The 19376-nt window shown below is 49.9% G+C and overlaps 1 protein-coding gene across 1 annotated transcript; it reads left to right on the top strand.

The window, feature by feature from the left end:
• The first annotated feature begins 5319 nt into the window (after positions 1 to 5319).
• On the top strand, positions 5320 to 18186 carry BCDIN3D (BCDIN3 domain containing RNA methyltransferase). The gene is made up of 2 exons (XM_069758811.1): positions 5320 to 5540; positions 17401 to 18186. The coding sequence occupies exons 1-2, from the start codon at positions 5346 to 5348 to the stop codon at positions 17971 to 17973; spliced, it is 768 nt and encodes a 255-aa protein (XP_069614912.1). The 5' UTR covers positions 5320 to 5345; the 3' UTR covers positions 17974 to 18186.
• Positions 18187 to 19376: the final 1190 nt, after the last annotated feature.

The following is a 19376-nucleotide window of genomic DNA, read 5'->3' as shown; positions in this document are numbered from 1 at the left end:
ACGGTCGATTGGCTTCTGATACAGGGATGTCTCTATTTAATTGTTCTGCAGCTTAATGATGGTGTCCAAAAAGTTAATTTCAGCACAGAAGTAGTTGAGTGTTAAGTTGATAGTGGGATGAAATTGATTAAACTGTTCATGGAACGTCTTTAGCTGTGGCTCAGACTCCGTCCGGATGATTAAAATATCAATGTAGCGGTAGTACGCCAGAGGCCTGATGGGGCATGAAGACAAAAAGTCACTTTCAAGCTTGGCCATGAAAAGATTTGCATACTGTGGGGCCATTTTACTTCCCATTGCTGTGCCAGTCTCCTGTAGATATATCTTGTCAAATTCAAAGAAATTGTGGGTGAGGATGAATTTTATAAGTTTCACCACAGAATCAGCATCAGTCCCTGTGTTTTCCAGGAAGAATATGCAGGCATTTAATCCATCCTGGTGTGGGATATTGGAGTACAAAGATTCCACATCCATGGTGGCCAGGATGGTTCCTTCTGGTAGAGGACCTATTGCTGATAGTTTATTCAATAGGTCAGTTGTGTCCTGAATTAAGCTGGGTGTCTCCTTTACCAGGAGTTTAAGAATACCCTCTACCCATCCAGATACCTACTCAGTAAGGGTGCCCACACATGAAATAATTGGTCTTCCTGTGTTTCCATATTTGTGGATTTTGGGAAGCATGTACAATATCCCTGTTCTTTGACTTTCTGGTATTAGGTCATCGCCTCTTATGGATTCTACGGGCAGACAAGATACCAACTTGTTTAGTTCCTTGTAATAGGCCTGTGTAGGATCCAACTCCAATTTTTTGTAGTAGCGTGTGTCCATAAGTTGTCTGTTTGCTTCCCTCATATAGTCTGATGTGTTCATCATGACTATTGCACCTCCCTTGTCAGCAGGTTTAATGATGATTTCTTTGTTGGTTTTCAAAGACTTTATGGCCTTTCTCTCCTGGGCACTGATGTTGGATGCTTGTCTCCTGTTAGTATCTATGATAGTGAATTTTATCAAATGTCTGAAGGAGTCTATATATTTATCCAAATGAGAGTTGCGTCCAGGTGGAGGTGTCCAGTCTGACCTCTTCTTGGTTGTTAGGATCCCTTTTCCTTCAGTCCGAGTGTTTTTTTAATCTTCTGTATCATTGAAATATTCCCTCAGGCGCAGTCTCCTGAAAAAATGTTCCAGTTCATTTTTATCCAGGGCCTTAGTAGGACAAAATGAGCGTCCTCTGGAAAGCAGGGCCAGCTCCACTTTGTTGGGTTTATCATTTGAGAGATTAATGACACAGTTAGATGTTTTTGTGTCTTTCCTGTATCAAAATGGTGAACATAAAGATATGATGAGCAAATAAGTAGAAAATACTTAAAAAAAAGTGCAAATTAATAGAAGAATTAGGCAAAAATGAAAAACAATATAAACTATAACATGGGGAAAATAAGTATTTGATACACTGACAATCATTCAATTTTCTCCACCTACAAATAATGGAGAGGTCTGTAGTTTTTATCTCAAGTACACTTCAACTGTGAGAGACAGAATCTAAAATCCAGAAAATCGCATTGTAGGATTCTTACATAATTAATTTGCATTTTAAGGCATGAAATAAGTACTTGATATAATAGAAAAACATAACTTAACCTTTGGTACAGAAACCTTTGTTTGCAATTACAGAGGTCAGACATTTCCCATAGTTCTTGACCAAGTTTGCACACACTGCATCAGGGATTTTGGCCCACTCTTCCATACAGATCTTCTCCAGATCTTTTAGGTTTCCGGTCTGTCGCTGAGCAACATTGAGTTTCAACTCCCTCCAAATATTTTCTATTGGGTTCAGGTCTGGAGACTGACTAGGCCACACCAGGACCTTAAAATGCTTTTTTAAGGAGCCACTCCCTAGTTGGCGTTATTGTGTGTTTCGGGTCATTGGCATGCTGACCCAGTCACGACCCATCTTCAGTGCTCTTACTGAGGGAAAATCTTGCGATACAGGACCCCATTCATCCTCCCTACAATACGGTGCAGTCATCCTGTCCTCTTTACATCAAAGCACCCCAAAAGTATGATGCTTTCACCACCATGCTTCACAATTGGGACAGTGTTCTTCGGGTGGTATTCTTATTTCTTCTGCCTCCAAACACAGCGAGTGGAGCTGATACCAAAAAGTTCTATTTTGATCTCATCTGACTACATGACCTTCTCCCATTCCTCCTCTGAATCATCCAGATGGCAAACTTACAATGGACCTGGACATGTGTTGTCCTGAGCAGGGGGACCTTGCGTGTGCTGCAGGATTTTAATCCATGACGGTGTAGAAAGTTACTAATGGTAATTTTTGAGACTGTGGTCCCACCTCTTTTCGGGTCATTGACCAGGTCCTCCCATGTACTTCTGGGCTGATTTCTGACCTCTCTCAGAATCATCCTTACCCCACGAGGTGAGATCTTGCATGGAGCCCCAGACCAAGGAAGATTGACAGTCATCTCGTACTTCTTCCACTTTCTAATAATTGTACCAACAGTTGTTGCCTTCTCACCAAGCTGCTTGCCTATTGTCTTTTAGCCCATCCCAGCCTTGTTCAGGTCTACAATTTTGTTCCTGGTGTCCTTAGCTCTTTGATCATGTCCATGGTGGAGAGTTTGGAGTGTGATTGAGTGTGTGAACAGGTGTCTTTTATACAGGTAACGAGTTCAATCAGGTGCAATTAATTCAGATAATGAATGCTGAGTAGGAGGCTTCTTAAAGAAAAACCAACTGGTCCGTGAGAACCAGAATTCTTGCTGTGGTAGGTGATCAAATACTGATTTCATACAATAAAATGCAATTTACTTATTTAAAAATCATACAATGTGATTTTCTAGTTATTATTTTTAGCTTCTGTTTCTCACAGTTGAAGTGTATCTCCGATGAAAATTACAGACCTCTTCATTGCTTGTCGGTGGGTAAACTTGCAAAATCGGCAGTGTATCAAATACTTATTTCCCCCACTGTAGGTGCAAATGCAATAATGTATTGGCCTCTAAGTTCACACCGACCTTTTGAAAATTTTCTAAATGAAACAGCTCAAAAACCCTTCTCAAATAAACAATTTAATTTCTCTGTGGAATCTATTTTTCTTCAATGTAAAATCCAGTTTGCTGTTCATATGACAATCAATTTTTTTTACCCTTTTTTCCCAACAATGTTTTGAACACCTCCCAGCATTGTCAAAATAATGACAGGTCTCTTCATTGATCTAAATTCCTCGTTGAATGTGCTCCAATCTTGACACTATCAAGTCAAAAGGCTACAAAAATCCACATGGATCTTCAAAATTAGTCACTGATTGCCAGGACGCAGGACCCGATCCAGCCTCTACGTCACTAATCTGTGGCTGCTGGACGGGAGGCTGATTAGACAGCCTGGTGTGACGTTGTAGTGCAATGTCCAGGTCAGCTAATAAAAAAAAGAGCCAAGGACGCTGGTAGGTAGGAGGCAGTTCTCAGGGTTCTTGTCTAGCATCACGTAAAGATGTGATCCACTTCCATCCGGCACCATGTTGAGACGTGATCTGCTTCCGTCTGGCACCATGTAGAGACATGATCAATTTCCGTCCAGCACCACGTAGAGACGTGATCAACTTCTATCCGGCACCACGTAGACATGTGATCAACTTCTATCTGGCACAACGTATGGCTGTGATCGACTTTATTCCGGAATCATGTAGAGACATGATCCACTTCCATCTGGCATCATGTAGAGACGTGATCAACTTCCGTCCGACATCACGTAGAGACGTGACCCACTTCCGTCCAGTATCATGTAGAGACGTGATCAACGTCCATCCGACCTCACATAGAGACGTGATCCACATCCGTCTGGCACCAAGTAGAGACATGATCAATTTCTGTTCGGCATCATGTAGAGACGAGATCCACTACTGTCCAGCATCATGTAGAGACGTGATCCACTTCAGTCCAGCATCATGTAGAGACATGATCAACTTTCATCCGACATCACGTAGAGACATGATCCACATCCGTCTGGCACCACGTAGAGACGTGATCAACTTCCGTCCGGCATAATGTAAAAATGTGATCAACTTCCGTCCGACATCATGTAGAGACATGATCCACTTCTGTCCGGCACCACGTAGAAACGTGATCAACTTCCATCCGGCATAATGTAGAAACGTGATCAACGTCCGTCCAACATCATATAGAGACGTAATCCACTTCTGTCCGGCATTATGTAGAGATGTAATTAACTTCCGTCCTGCACCATGTAGGGACGTGATCAACTTGCATCCAACATCACATAGAGACGTGATCAACTTCCGCCCGGCATCATGTAGAAATGTGATCCACATTCGTCTAGCACCACGTAGAGACATGATCAATTTCTGTCCGGCACCACATAGAGATGTGATCAACTTCCATCCAGCATAATGTGGAGACGTGATCAACTTCTGCCCGGCACCACGTAGAGACATGATCATCTTCCATCAGGATAAAAGAGGTGGCATTTCAAAGGACCGAGGAGGTGCTGATCACAATCTGGACTCGCCTATTGGACTGGACCACACAATTTTGAATTTTTTTTCGGAGGTTAGCAGAGGCACTTATGAGGATGTAAACAGGTTGTAAGAACAACATTTGCATAATGTTAAAGGTGATGGGCAGAGTTTATAAGGCAAAAAAGGTGACATTTTCCCTTTAACAAGGTGCACGTCAGATCACTTATCTGAATCGGATAAACTACACTTTAGCAGCTCTGGCTTAAAAAAAAAGTAAAGCTGAAAAATACAGCTTCAATAAATGGTGATGAGCGAACGAGCTCGGATAAGGTGTTATCTCAGCAGCCTCGTGTCCTATCCGAGTGTCTTCAGTGTGCTCGAGTCCCCGCGGCGCGTCTGGCAGCTCTTCGGCAGCCGTAACGTGGGGATTGTCTAACAAACAAGCAATTCCTGCATATGGTGTAACTGTCCAACAACTGAGACCTGCAGCTGCGGGGACTTACTTTTCAACTACATTGAAGACACTGTTAGCATCCAAGCAGGTTCACTCACCACTCACCACTGATAAACACATGTTGAGAAGTAAAAAGTGGCAAACCTAAATGTACTTCTTAAAAAAAAAACTAATGTCAGTACTAAATAATTGAATAATCTAAACATACAGATGTGATACTATTAAATGGCTTTTAATAGCGGTTTCATAGTAATATTCCTCTGTGGGTAAAGTCACGGGTGTAGAAACACGACAGCCGCCTCAGAATTCACGTGCTGGGAGTAGTAAGATGGCCGCGGACCGGAAGTACCCAGTGCAGCAGGCAGCTGTGTTCGCCGGGTACAGTCATATGGTGAAGAGATGGATAATTCCGAGGCAGATCAGCGAGAAGACCCCGGAGCCGCTCAGCATGGAAACTTCCCCAATTATTACAGCTTTCATCCTCCCGAGACCCGCACAAGCTTGTTGCCCCCGGGCTTGCTGCTGGAGCTCCTGCGGAGGGAGGGTGGGCTGCGGGAGACGCTGCTGGCGCTGGACGTCGGCTGTAACACTGGGGTGAGTGTGGAGGAGCAGCCGGCCGACGTGCTGTAGAGGCATTCCTGCAGTTAGAGAACTTCTGATTCTTATTTTGCCTTTTTATGTTTAGATATAATTTATTTCTATCCTCGTCTTCCTCTAGAGTGCTCCGCTATAGGGTCTGTACACACAGGAGGGGCGCTCCGCTGTATCACAGGAGGGGTGCTCCGCTATAGGGTCTGTACACACAGGAGGGGCGCTCCGCTGTATCACAGGAGGGGTGCTCCGCTATAGGGTCTGTACACACAGGAGGGGCGCTCCGCGGTATCACAGGAGGGGTGCTCCGCTATAGGGTCTGTACACACAGGAGGGGCGCTCCGATATATCACAGGAGGGGTGCTCCGCTATATGGTCTATACACACAGGAGGGGCGCTCCGCGGTATCACAAGAGGGGTGCTCCGCTATAGGGTCTGTACACACAGGAGGGGCGCTCCGCTGTATCACAGGAGGGGTGCTCCGCTATAGGGTCTGTACACACAGGAGGGGTGCTCCGCTATAGGGTCTGTACACACAGGAGGGGCGCTCCGCTGTATCACAGGAGGGGTGCTCCGATATATCACAGGAGGGGTGCTCCGATATATCACAGGAGGGGTGCTCCGCTATAGGGTCTGTACACACAGGAGGGGTGCTCCGATATATCACAGGAGGGGTGCTCCGCTATATGGTCTATACACACAGGAGGGGCGCTCCGCGGTATCACAAGAGGGGTGCTCCGCTATAGGGTCTGTACACACAGGAGGGGCGCTCCGCTGTATCACAGGAGGGGTGCTCCGCTATAGGGTCTGTACACACAGGAGGGGTGCTCCGCTATAGGGTCTGTACACACAGGAGGGGCGCTCCGCTGTATCACAGGAGGGGTGCTCCGATATATCACAGGAGGGGTGCTCCGATATATCACAGGAGGGGTGCTCCGATATATCACAGGAGGGGTACTCCGCTATAGGGTCTGTACACACAGGAGGGGTGCTCCGATATATCACAGGAGGGGTGCTCCGCTATAGGGTCTGTACACACAGGAGGGGTGCTCCGCTATAGGGTCTGTACACACAGGAGGGGCGCTCCGCGGTATCACAGGAGGGGTGCTCCGCTATAGGGTCTGTACACACAGGAGGGGCGCTCCGCGGTATCACAGGAGGGGTGCTCCGCTATAGGGTCTGTACACACAGGAGGGGCGCTCCGCGGTATCACAGGAGGGGTGCTCCGCTATAGGGTCTGTACACACAGGAGGGGCGCTCCGCGGTATCACAGGAGGGGTGCTCCGCTATAGGGTCTGTACACACAGGAGGGGCGCTCCGATATATCACAGGAGGGGTGCTCCGCTATATGGTCTATACACACAGGAGGGGCGCTCCGCGGTATCACAAGAGGGGTGCTCCGCTATAGGGTCTGTACACACAGGAGGGGCGCTCCGCTGTATCACAGGAGGGGTGCTCCGCTATAGGGTCTGTACACACAGGAGGGGTGCTCCGCTATAGGGTCTGTACACACAGGAGGGGCGCTCCGCTGTATCACAGGAGGGGTGCTCCGATATATCACAGGAGGGGTGCTCCGATATATCACAGGAGGGGTGCTCCGATATATCACAGGAGGGGTACTCCGCTATAGGGTCTGTACACACAGGAGGGGTGCTCCGATATATCACAGGAGGGGTGCTCCGCTATAGGGTCTGTACACACAGGAGGGGTGCTCCGCTATAGGGTCTGTACACACAGGAGGGGCGCTCCGCGGTATCACAGGAGGGGTGCTCCGCTATAGGGTCTGTACACACAGGAGGGGCGCTCCGCGGTATCACAGGAGGGGTGCTCCGCTATAGGGTCTGTACACACAGGAGGGGCGCTCCGCTGTATCACAGGAGGGGTGCTCCGCTATAGGGTCTGTACACACAGGAGGGGCGCTCCGCTGTATCACAGGAGGGGTGCTCCGATATATCACAGGAGGGGTGCTCCGATATATCACAGGAGGGGTGCTCCGATATATCACAGGAGGGGTGCTCCGCTATAGGGTCTGTACACACAGGAGGGGCGCTCCGCTGTATCACAGGAGGGGTGCTCCGCTATAGGGTCTGTACACACAGGAGGGGTGCTCCGCTATAGGGTCTGTACACACAGGAGGGGTGCTCCGCTATAGGGTCTGTACACACAGGAGGGGCGCTCCGCTGTATCACAGGAGGGGTGCTCCGATATATCACAGGAGGGGTGCTCCGATATATCACAGGAGGGGTGCTCCGATATATCACAGGAGGGGTGCTCCGATATAGGGTCTGTACACACAGGAGGGGTGCTCCGATATATCACAGGAGGGGTGCTCCGCTATAGGGTCTGTACACACAGGAGGGGCGCTCCGCTATAGGGTCTGTACACACAGGAGGGGCGCTCCGCTGTATCACAGGAGGGGTGCTCCGCTATAGGGTCTGTACACACAGGAGGGGCGCTCCGCTATAGGGTCTGTACACACAGGAGGGGTGCTCCGCTATAGGGTCTGTACACACAGGAGGGGCGCTCCGCTGTATCACAGGAGGGGTGCTCCGATATATCACAGGAGGGGTGCTCCGATATATCACAGGAGGGGTGCTCCGATATATCACAGGAGGGGTGCTCCGCTATAGGGTCTGTACACACAGGAGGGGCGCTCCGCTGTATCACAGGAGGGGTGCTCCGATATATCACAGGAGGGGTGCTCCGATATAGGGTCTGTACACACAGGAGGGGTGCTCCGATATATCACAGGAGGGGTGCTCCGATATAGGGTCTGTACACACAGGAGGGGCGCTCCGCGGTATCACAGGAGGGGTGCTCCGCTATAGGGTCTGTACACACAGGAGGGGCGCTCCGCTGTATCACAGGAGGGGTGCTCCGCTATAGGGTCTGTACACACAGGAGGGGCGCTCCGCGGTATCACAGGAGGGGTGCTCCGCTATAGGGTCTGTACACACAGGAGGGGCGCTCCGCTGTATCACAGGAGGGGTGCTCCGCTATAGGGTCTGTACACACAGGAGGGGTGCTCCGATATATCACAGGAGGGGTGCTCCGATATAGGGTCTGTACACACAGGAGGGGTGCTCCGCTGTATCACAGGAGGGGTGCTCCGCTATAGGGTCTGTACACACAGGAGGGGTGCTCCGCTATAGGGTCTGTACACACAGGAGGGGTGCTCCGATATATCACAGGAGGGGTGCTCCGATATATCACAGGAGGGGTGCTCCGATATAGGGTCTGTACACACAGGAGGGGCGCTCCGCTGTATCACAGGAGGGGTGCTCCGCTATAGGGTCTGTACACACAGGAGGGGCGCTCCGCGGTATCACAGGAGGGGTGCTCCGCTATAGGGTCTGTACACACAGGAGGGGCGCTCCGCTGTATCACAGGAGGGGTGCTCCGCTATAGGGTCTGTACACACAGGAGGGGCGCTCCGCGGTATCACAGGAGGGGTGCTCCGCTATAGGGTCTGTACACACAGGAGGGGCGCTCCGCGGTATCACAGGAGGGGTGCTCCGCTATAGGGTCTGTACACACAGGAGGGGCGCTCCGCTGTATCACAGGAGGGGTGCTCCGCTATAGGGTCTGTACACACAGGAGGGGCGCTCCGCGGTATCACAGGAGGGGTGCTCCGCTATAGGGTCTGTACACACAGGAGGGGCGCTCCGCGGTATCACAGGAGGGGTGCTCCGCTATAGGGTCTGTACACACAGGAGGGGCGCTCCGCGGTATCACAGGAGGGGTGCTCCGCTATAGGGTCTGTACACACAGGAGGGGCGCTCCGCGGTATCACAGGAGGGGTGCTCCGCTATAGGGTCTGTACACACAGGAGGGGCGCTCCGCGGTATCACAGGAGGGGTGCTCCGCTATAGGGTCTGTACACACAGGAGGGGCGCTCCGCGGTATCACAGGAGGGGTGCTCCGCTATAGGGTCTGTACACACAGGAGGGGCGCTCCGCTGTATCACAGGAGGGGTGCTCCGCTATAGGGTCTGTACACACAGGAGGGGCGCTCCGCTGTATCACAGGAGGGGTGCTCCGCTATAGGGTCTGTACACACAGGAGGGGCGCTCCGCGGTATCACAGGAGGGGTGCTCCGCTATAGGGTCTGTACACACAGGAGGGGCGCTCCGCGGTATCACAGGAGGGGTGCTCCGCTATAGGGTCTGTACACACAGGAGGGGTGCTCCGCTATAGGGTCTGTACACACAGGAGGGGCGCTCCGCGGTATCACAGGAGGGGTGCTCCGCTATAGGGTCTGTACACACAGGAGGGGCGCTCCGCGGTATCACAGGAGGGGTGCTCCGCTATAGGGTCTGTACACACAGGAGGGGCGCTCCGCGGTATCACAGGAGGGGTGCTCCGCTATAGGGTCTGTACACACAGGAGGGGTGCTCCGATATAGGGTCTGTACACACAGGAGGGGTGCTCCGATATAGGGTCTGTACACACAGGAGGGGTGCTCCGCTATAGGGTCTGTACACACAGGAGGGGTGCTCCGCTATAGGGTCTGTACACACAGGAGGGGTGCTCCGCTATAGGGTCTGTACACACAGGAGGGGCGCTCCGCGGTATCACAGGAGGGGTGCTCCGCTATAGGGTCTGTACACACAGGAGGGGCGCTCCGCGGTATCACAGGAGGGGTGCTCCGCTATAGGGTCTGTACACACAGGAGGGGCGCTCTGCGGTATCACAGGAGGGGTGCTCCGCTATAGGGTCTGTACACACAGGAGGGGCGCTCCGCGGTATCACAGGAGGGGTGCTCCGCTATAGGGTCTGTACACACAGGAGGGGCGCTCCGCGGTATCACAGGAGGGGTGCTCCGCTATAGGGTCTGTACACACAGGAGGGGCGCTCCGCGGTATCACAGGAGGGGTGCTCCGCTATAGGGTCTGTACACACAGGAGGGGCGCTCCGCGGTATCACAGGAGGGGTGCTCCGCTATAGGGTCTGTACACACAGGAGGGGTGCTCCGATATAGGGTCTGTACACACAGGAGGGGTGCTCCGATATAGGGTCTGTACACACAGGAGGGGTGCTCCGCTATAGGGTCTGTACACACAGGAGGGGTGCTCCGCTATAGGGTCTGTACACACAGGAGGGGTGCTCCGCTATAGGGTCTGTACACACAGGAGGGGTGCTCCGCTATAGGGTCTGTACACACAGGAGGGGCGCTCCGCGGTATCACAGGAGGGGTGCTCCGCTATAGGGTCTGTACACACAGGAGGGGCGCTCCGCGGTATCACAGGAGGGGTGCTCCGCTATAGGGTCTGTACACACAGGAGGGGCGCTCCGCGGTATCACAGGAGGGGTGCTCCGCTATAGGGTCTGTACACACAGGAGGGGCGCTCCGCGGTATCACAGGAGGGGTGCTCCGCTATAGGGTCTGTACACACAGGAGGGGTGCTCCGCTATAGGGTCTGTACACACAGGAGGGGCGCTCCGCGGTATCACAGGAGGGGTGCTCCGCTATAGGGTCTGTACACACAGGAGGGGCGCTCCGCTGTATCACAGGAGGGGTGCTCCGCTATAGGGTCTGTACACACAGGAGGGGCGCTCCGCTGTATCACAGGAGGGGTGCTCCGCTATAGGGTCTGTACACACAGGAGGGGCGCTCCGCGGTATCACAGGAGGGGTGCTCCGCTATAGGATCTGTACACACAGGAGGGGCGCTCCGCGGTATCACAGGAGGGGTGCTCCGCTATAGGGTCTGTACACACAGGAGGGGTGCTCCGCTATAGGGTCTGTACACACAGGAGGGGCGCTCCGCGGTATCACAGGAGGGGTGCTCCGCTATAGGGTCTGTACACACAGGAGGGGCGCTCCGCGGTATCACAGGAGGGGTGCTCCGCTATAGGGTCTGTACACACAGGAGGGGCGCTCCGCGGTATCACAGGAGGGGTGCTCCGCTATAGGGTCTGTACACACAGGAGGGGTGCTCCGATATAGGGTCTGTACACACAGGAGGGGTGCTCCGATATAGGGTCTGTACACACAGGAGGGGTGCTCCGCTATAGGGTCTGTACACACAGGAGGGGTGCTCCGCTATAGGGTCTGTACACGCAGGAGGGGCGCTCCGCGGTATCACAGGAGGGGTGCTCCGCTATAGGGTCTGTACACACAGGAGGGGCGCTCCGCGGTATCACAGGAGGGGTGCTCCGCTATAGGGTCTGTGCACACAGGAGGGGCGCTCCGCGGTATCACAGGAGGGGTGCTCCGCTATAGGGTCTGTGCACACAGGAGGGGCGCTCCGCGGTATCACAGGAGGGGTGCTCCGCTATAGGGTCTGTGCACACAGGAGGGGCGCTCCGCGGTATCACAGGAGGGGTGCTCCGCTATAGGGTCTGTGCACACAGGAGGGGCGCTCCGCGGTATCACAGGAGGGGTGCTCCGCTATAGGGTCTGTGCACACAGGAGGGGCGCTCCGCGGTATCACAGGAGGGGTGCTCCGCTATAGGGTCTGTACACACAGGAGGGGTGCTCCGATATAGGGTCTGTACACACAGGAGGGGCGCTCCGCGGTATCACAGGAGGGGTGCTCCGATATAGGGTCTGTACACACAGGAGGGGCGCTCCGCGGTATCACAGGAGGGGTGCTCCGCTATAGGGTCTGTACACACAGGAGGGGCGCTCCGCGGTATCACAGGAGGGGTGCTCCGCTATAGGGTCTGTGCACACAGGAGGGGCGCTCCGCGGTATCACAGGAGGGGTGCTCCGCTATAGGGTCTGTGCACACAGGAGGGGCGCTCCGCGGTATCACAGGAGGGGTGCTCCGCTATAGGGTCTGTGCACACAGGAGGGGCGCTCCGCGGTATCACAGGAGGGGTGCTCCGCTATAGGGTCTGTGCACACAGGAGGGGCGCTCCGCGGTATCACAGGAGGGGTGCTCCGCTATAGGGTCTGTGCACACAGGAGGGGCGCTCCGCGGTATCACAGGAGGGGTGCTCCGCTATAGGGTCTGTGCACACAGGAGGGGCGCTCCGCGGTATCACAGGAGGGGTGCTCCGCTATAGGGTCTGTGCACACAGGAGGGGCGCTCCGCGGTATCACAGGAGGGGTGCTCCGCTATAGGGTCTGTGCACATGAGCGCCCTTCCCCCCCCCCCGTGGTATCCCAGGAGTGCAGCGCCCCCCACCCCCGTGGTACCCCAGGAGCCCAGCGCCCCGTGGTATCCCAGGAGCGCAGCGCCCCCCCGTGGTATCCCAGGAGCGCAGCGCCCCCTTTCCATCCCCCCACCCCCCACACCCCCCGTGGTATCCCAGGAGCGCGCGCCCCGCTATAGGGTCAGAGCACACAGGAGCAGCCCTCCGCATTATACCGGGAGCGGCCCCCCATGGTATCCCAGATGGTATGTGCAGCGGATCGCTCCTGTGTGTACAGACCCCGAAGAGACGGTCACGGGTCTGGTATCAGTGCTTCATCCAGCACTTCATAACGGCTTCAGACAAGCACAAGTTTCCATTTTTGAACAGAAGTTTTGTTAAGCGCCCGGCCATCTATATTGAATGTTTTTTTCATAACTTTAGTGAAAAAAGGAAAAAAATCCGCTATAATTTTGTGTGATTATAAATGGATGCGTTTTTGGGAAATGTAAAAACCCATTCGGATGATTTGGCCTCATCGCTGAACACTTTTTTTTTTTTTTTTAATAAAAAGTTTATTCATACTTGAACACTTTATTAACGTTTTTTTATGCTTCTCAAATAGATCACAGCGGCATAGATAAAAAATGGCCTTGAGAGAAACTCGTGGTCGTACAGCTTTCTTTTTAGATTCTGATTGATTGTTTCCCTTTTTTAATATATCTGCACCATGGTTGCTGTGAGCAGCAAAGCAGATTTCCTTTAGGCAACGTTCCCACGTGGCATAAATGCTGGAGGTTTTTTTTTTCGTGTGTGCAGGAAATCTGCTGCATTCAATGTTCCGAAATGGATGTGATTTCATGAGTACTGTATTTTTAGAGGTTTTTTTCCCCCCACTGTAATCTACGGGGAACCGAAAAAAAAAGAAAACACAATTGGACTTCAGTGTAAAATCTCAGGGTTTCTGGGGAATAAAATCTTTCATTATTTTCCATAAATCATCGCTAGTATAGACTTCAGTTTGTGGTGCACGGACTCTCCCAAGAAGAGGCATGCACTTAGGGTACCTTTAAGACTGCTCCCATCATCTGACACCCGCTGCCACTAATAACAGTGGGAGCAGGAGCAGCTGATGGGTGTATTCATCAGCCGATCATGCGCTGTAAGTAAATAATAATAAAAAAAAAAACAATGGCGTGGGTTCCACTTTATTTTGGATAACCAGCCAGGCAAAACTCACAGCTGGGGTCTGAGGACCTCAGCTTCCAGCATCAACAAGGCTGGTGTCAAGAATAGAGGGTTCCCCACGCCGTATTTTTTAAATTATTGAAATAAATAATTTTTTTTTAAAAACTGCATGGGGTCCCCAACATTTTTGACAACAGCCTTGCTAAAGCAAACAGCTGGGGGCTGGTATTATCAGGCTGGTAAGGGGCCATGGTTGTTTCCCCCCCCCCCCAGCCTAAAAATAGCAGTTTGCAGCTTTCCAGAAAAAGCACATCTATTAGATGCACCAATTCTGGCATTTTGCCTGGCTCTTCCCACTTGCCCAGTGGCAAGTAGTGTTCACATTTGTGGGGTTGATGTCACCTTTGTATTGTCCAGTGACATCAAGCCCACGGCTTAGTAATGGAGAAGTGTCTATACGGCACCTATCCATTACTAATCCTATAGTTATATGGTAAATAAACACACAGCACTTTTCCTTATTTTTATTTAAAAATAACAAGCACAGTTATACTCAACAAACGCCTATTCCACCGAAGCCCTTGTTCTCCTGTATTAAACCAAAAATAACAAAACCTTAGCATTCACCTCTCCGTTGTTCTATCCCATGCCGTAATCCATGTCTGTGGGATAAACAGTTTTCAACCTGGATGGTGCCAAAATGCGACTGTCCAGGCTGAGAACCACTGATGACTGAACTGCAAGCGCAGCCTCATTGACGTCATCAAGGTTGCCTCCAGTCACTGAGGCTGCATTCCCAGCTGGACAGAACTGCTGTGACTTCAGTGAAATCCCCACTAGCACCGTGAGAAAAACTCACTGAGGCTGCTCTTGCAGCAGTTGAGTCACAAGTGGTACTCAGCCTGGATGGTTGCATCATGGCATCGTTCAGGTTGAAAACTGTTTATCCCCCAGACGTGGATTATGGTGTGGGATAAAATGAGAGAGGTGAGTGATATGTGTTTTTTTTTATTTTTTTATTTTTGGTTTATTACAGGAGAACAAGGGCTTCAGTGGAATAGTTTGGTGAGTATAACTATGTTTGTTATTTTTAAATAATAAAGGAAAAAGTGTGTCTTGTTTTATTTCTATTAAAGTACACTATCATTGCTGTGTGCTTTATTTACCATATAACTGTAGGATTAGTAATTGATGGGTGCCTTATAGATGCCTCTCCATTACTAAGCCGTGGGCTTGATGCAACCTAACAAAGGTGACATCAACCCCCTCAAATATTAACCCCACTTGCCACCGCTACAGGGCAAGTGAGAAGAGCCGGACAAAACGCCATAATTGGTGCATCTAATAGATGTGCCTTTTCTGGCAGCTGCAGGCTGCTATTTTTAGGCAGGAGGGGGGGGGAGGGGGCGGCAATATACATGGCCCCTTACCAGCCTGAGAATGCAAGCCCCCAGCTGTTTGCTTTTTAGCAAGGCTGGTTGTCAAAAATGGAGTGAACCCCACGCCGTTTAAAAAAATAAATAAACAAAAAAATTAAAACATACGGCGTGGGGACCACTCCATTCTTGATAACCAGCCTTGTTGAAGCTGGCAGCTGAGGGTTGCAGCCCCCAGCTGTGAGTTTTGCCTGGCTGGTTAGCAAAAATATATGGGAACCCACAACGGTTTTTTTTGTTTTTTTTAAATATTTACAGCGCAGGAGCCGGTTAATGAATACTCTCATCAGCCGCTCCTGCTCTCGCTGTTATTAGCCACAGCAGGTGTCCGATGATGGGAACTGGAGTCCCATCAGCTGACACCAGTGACCGGCGGTAAACTTCATACCTCCCATCACAGCTGAGTGCTCACGCTGCCTTTTGATAGTGTGGGAACCGCGGCTCTCTGACCGGCGGGGATGGTTTCACCGCCGATCAGAATCAGTGTTTGCCGTTCTGTCATGCACTTCAGCGTGACAGACACCCGGTGTTCGGGCAGCCGAACCAGAACAGTATCACAAACTTCTTCATGAAGTCCGTGTTCGGTTTCCATGCCCGAACCGTAGGTGTTCGGTACGGATGCCGAACTTTACTGTTTGGGTTCGCCCATCTCTAGTTAGATCATGTTCTGCGCATGCTAGAGCCTTAGAGAAACAATAACAAAGATAATAGAATTATCTATTACTAGATGGCAGCCCGATTCTAAAGAATCGGGAGTCTAGAATCCATATATAGTTTATTTATTCAAATGTAAGAATACAATTAATAAATAATAGTAAGAAAGAACAAAAATAATAGGCAGTATATGGAGAAAACACCAAACAAAAGTTCAAAATTGGTGTGAAAATGTCACTGAACCACTTCACAACTAAATATATATAGTTTTGGTAAATGGTATTATCATTTTTTTGACGAAATTCGGCAGGAGCTTGAAGAGCAACGTCACTGGGCCCGCCTCCACGCAGTAGAAACTTGCTGTGAGGTAAAAATTCAAAAATCACACCAAAATGGCGGGCGGAGTGTGTCACAGTACGGCACGTTTCTGATTGGTCGCTCGCAGCAGGCGGCAACCAATCAGACACTGGACACTGTTGACGTCACTTATCTCCGGACATTAGCTCCGGACATTAGCTCCGGACATTAGCTCCGGACATTAGCTCCGGACATTAGCTCCGGACAGGAAGTTGGCACAAATTGCAGGAAGTAGTATTCTAGGCAATTATATATTAGATAGGCAAATAACATGTGAATATTCACTGATTGAATGTATAAATCCTATCAAAGTACAGAATCAACACTAGAATATTCAATATAAGGCATATTTATTATTAAAACATCAATATAACACTGCATAATAACCGAAAGGTTAAAAATACATATAGAAGGGACCAAATCCAACACAGGGAAATGCTAGAGCCTGTTGACCCGGATGTCGTCATTATGACATCTGGTTATTACAGCAATGATCGCGCCCCCTCCCTCTGACTACCTTCCAAATGCTGTGATTGATATCGATCACTGCATTTAGGGGGTTAAACTGCCAGCACCTTTGCTGGCAGTGAGAGCTGGGTGTCTGCTGTGATATCAGAAGAACACCCTTCAGCGATCATGCGCAAAATTGCCTTGACGTACCCAGAAGCCCTGGAAGCACTTCCCAACCATGAGGTACCTGGTACGTCCAAGGGCGTGAAGGGCTTAAATGCCATGCCACACACAGAGCACTTAATACCTTATTTGCGTATGAATGAAAACTCTCAGTTGCTCAATGTAGCAAGTGGGACCAGTCTTTTCTCCTGTATACACATAAAGGGCTGCTTGATGTGATTTTCTCATAGCTCCCATAGATTTTAGTGGAGAGGGTCTCACACATTCATGGACACATGTTTATTGAGGTGTAATTTAAAAAAAAAAAAAAAGTCAGACTCTGTTCTCTAAATGATAACAAGTCCCAGAAGTTGGACCTGTCGGGTATTTATGGCTGAGACTGTGGCTAGGCTTGAAGGTTTAAAGGTATTGTCAAGGCCTAAGGATATTGGTCATGACACCTGACTGTCCCACCATCAGGTTGTCTATAGTGTTGGCCATTTTGATTTATTTGCCACTTTTTTGTCTTTTGCAGGAGTTGAGTGTTGCTTTATTTAACCATCTCATGCATCCAGAAGGCTGCTCAGAAGCCCTGAGAAGTGCCCACTTCATGTGCTGTGACATTGATCCCGACCTGATCACTAGAGCTCAGTCCACAAATCCTCACCCTGACGCCATCACCTTCTGTACTCTGGACATTACCGAGGCGCCATCACTGGGCTCCTTGTACAGTTACTTGGACAGGTTTGGCCAAAACTCCTTTCATATTGGATTCTGCATGTCCATAACGATGTGGATTCACTTGAATCACGGTGACAGAGGCTTAGTAGAGTTTCTAAAGCGGCTGAAAACCATGTGTGACTATTTACTGATTGAGCCGCAGCCATGGAAGTGTTACCGATCAGCGGCCCGGCGACTGCGCAAGCTGGGCAGGCAAGACTTTGATCACTTTCATATGCTATCGATCCATGGGGACATGGAGAAGGAAATAACGAAGCTCATGATTGAAGATGGCAGCTCCAAGCTCATTCATCGGTTTGGCACGACAAGCTGGGACAGAAGTCTTTTGCTTTTTAAAATGACAAGACCCTCAAACTTTTCTGTGTAGACTTTTATACGTATGGTTATTTTTTTGCATTTATTTTTTTCTTTAATTTATGTTGCTGTATTCCCTTGAGCACACTGTACCCGATACTTAAGTCAGTGAGGACCGTCAGGCACTGCTGGCGTCCATCATGTAATGCGTCCAGAGTTCCCACTAACTTCACTTTCCTGTGCCTGGGATTTAACAGATCAACAGAATAAAGAGAAATGCTGTGAACAGAGCATCATGGTGCATTTATACAGACCGAATTCACACCGTTAAAGGAGCCATTACAGTAATTAATCACTCGTTTACTGGCCTGTGTACACAGGGTGACGACCTATGGTGGACAGAACAATCACTAATAGTTAACTTTATCCCCACCCATCAAGATCACATCTCCTGTTTATGGAGTGATGTGCTGCCAATAACTACCAGGAAGTATAAAAAAACAAAAGTTTTACTTAACATCTTAATGACCGCCGATACGCCTTAATATTAGTTAAGGGGCCTTATTCCTCAGTGCCGACTTTTAACGGTGCCAAGAAATAAGGGTATATTCCCTCCTCTCCTCCGCATCGGAAATCTCTGGTCTCAGGGGTAGCTGAGACCCTGGAGATCAGGACCAGGGCCGTTTTTTTACGGTCCCTTGTCACGTGATCGCCATTATTCACCAAAAAAATGTTAACAAAAAAAAAAAGATTTAAAATATTTTTATAATATTTTTTTTCTCCTCTGATATGATCTAACATTAGAGTAGAGAGAAATGAGTCCCCTGAACCCATCCGGTCTTCCTGGGAAAAAAAAAAAAAAGCTGAGTGCACCTGCTGAAATCTGCAGGCTGGTGCCTGGGAACGATAGGGAATTTTTCCTCTTGGTTCTGTTTGATCACTATGATAGGGTCTATCACAGCGATCAAAATAAAATCAAAAAAGGAAAGCAACTCCCCCTTTGTCACCCCCTTAGTTAGATAAAAATTATAACATAAATTTATTTTTTTTCCATGGGTTGGGGTTGTGCTAGGGTTAGGCACATCAGGGGCTCTCCAAATGCGACCGGCTCTCCATTCCAGCCAATTTAGTGTTCAAAAAATCAAACGGTGCTCCTTCCTTTCCGAGGTTTGTCGTGCGCTAAAACAGTAGATTTTTCCCCACGAATGGGGCATCGGCGTACTCGAGAAAAATAGACCACAAAATTTGTTGTGCGGTTTCTCCTTTGTTACCTTTGTGAAAATAGAAAAGTTTGGGTCTAAAGTAAATTTTTTTGTGAAAAAAAGTTAAAATGTTCATTTTTTTTTTCCTTTCACATTGCTTCAGTTCTTGTGAAGCACCTGAAGGGTTAATAAACTTCTTGAATGTTGTTTTGAGTACCTTGAGGCGTACAGTTTTTAGAATGGTGTCACTTTTGAGTGTTTCCTATCATATAGA

The sequence above is a fragment of the Ranitomeya imitator genome, chromosome 3, assembly GCF_032444005.1.
Source record: "Ranitomeya imitator isolate aRanImi1 chromosome 3, aRanImi1.pri, whole genome shotgun sequence".
In the NCBI taxonomy this organism is placed as follows: domain Eukaryota; kingdom Metazoa; phylum Chordata; class Amphibia; order Anura; family Dendrobatidae; genus Ranitomeya; species Ranitomeya imitator.
The sequence above is the reverse complement of the archived record's forward strand: the minus strand, read 5'-3'. Positions and strand labels throughout refer to the sequence as shown.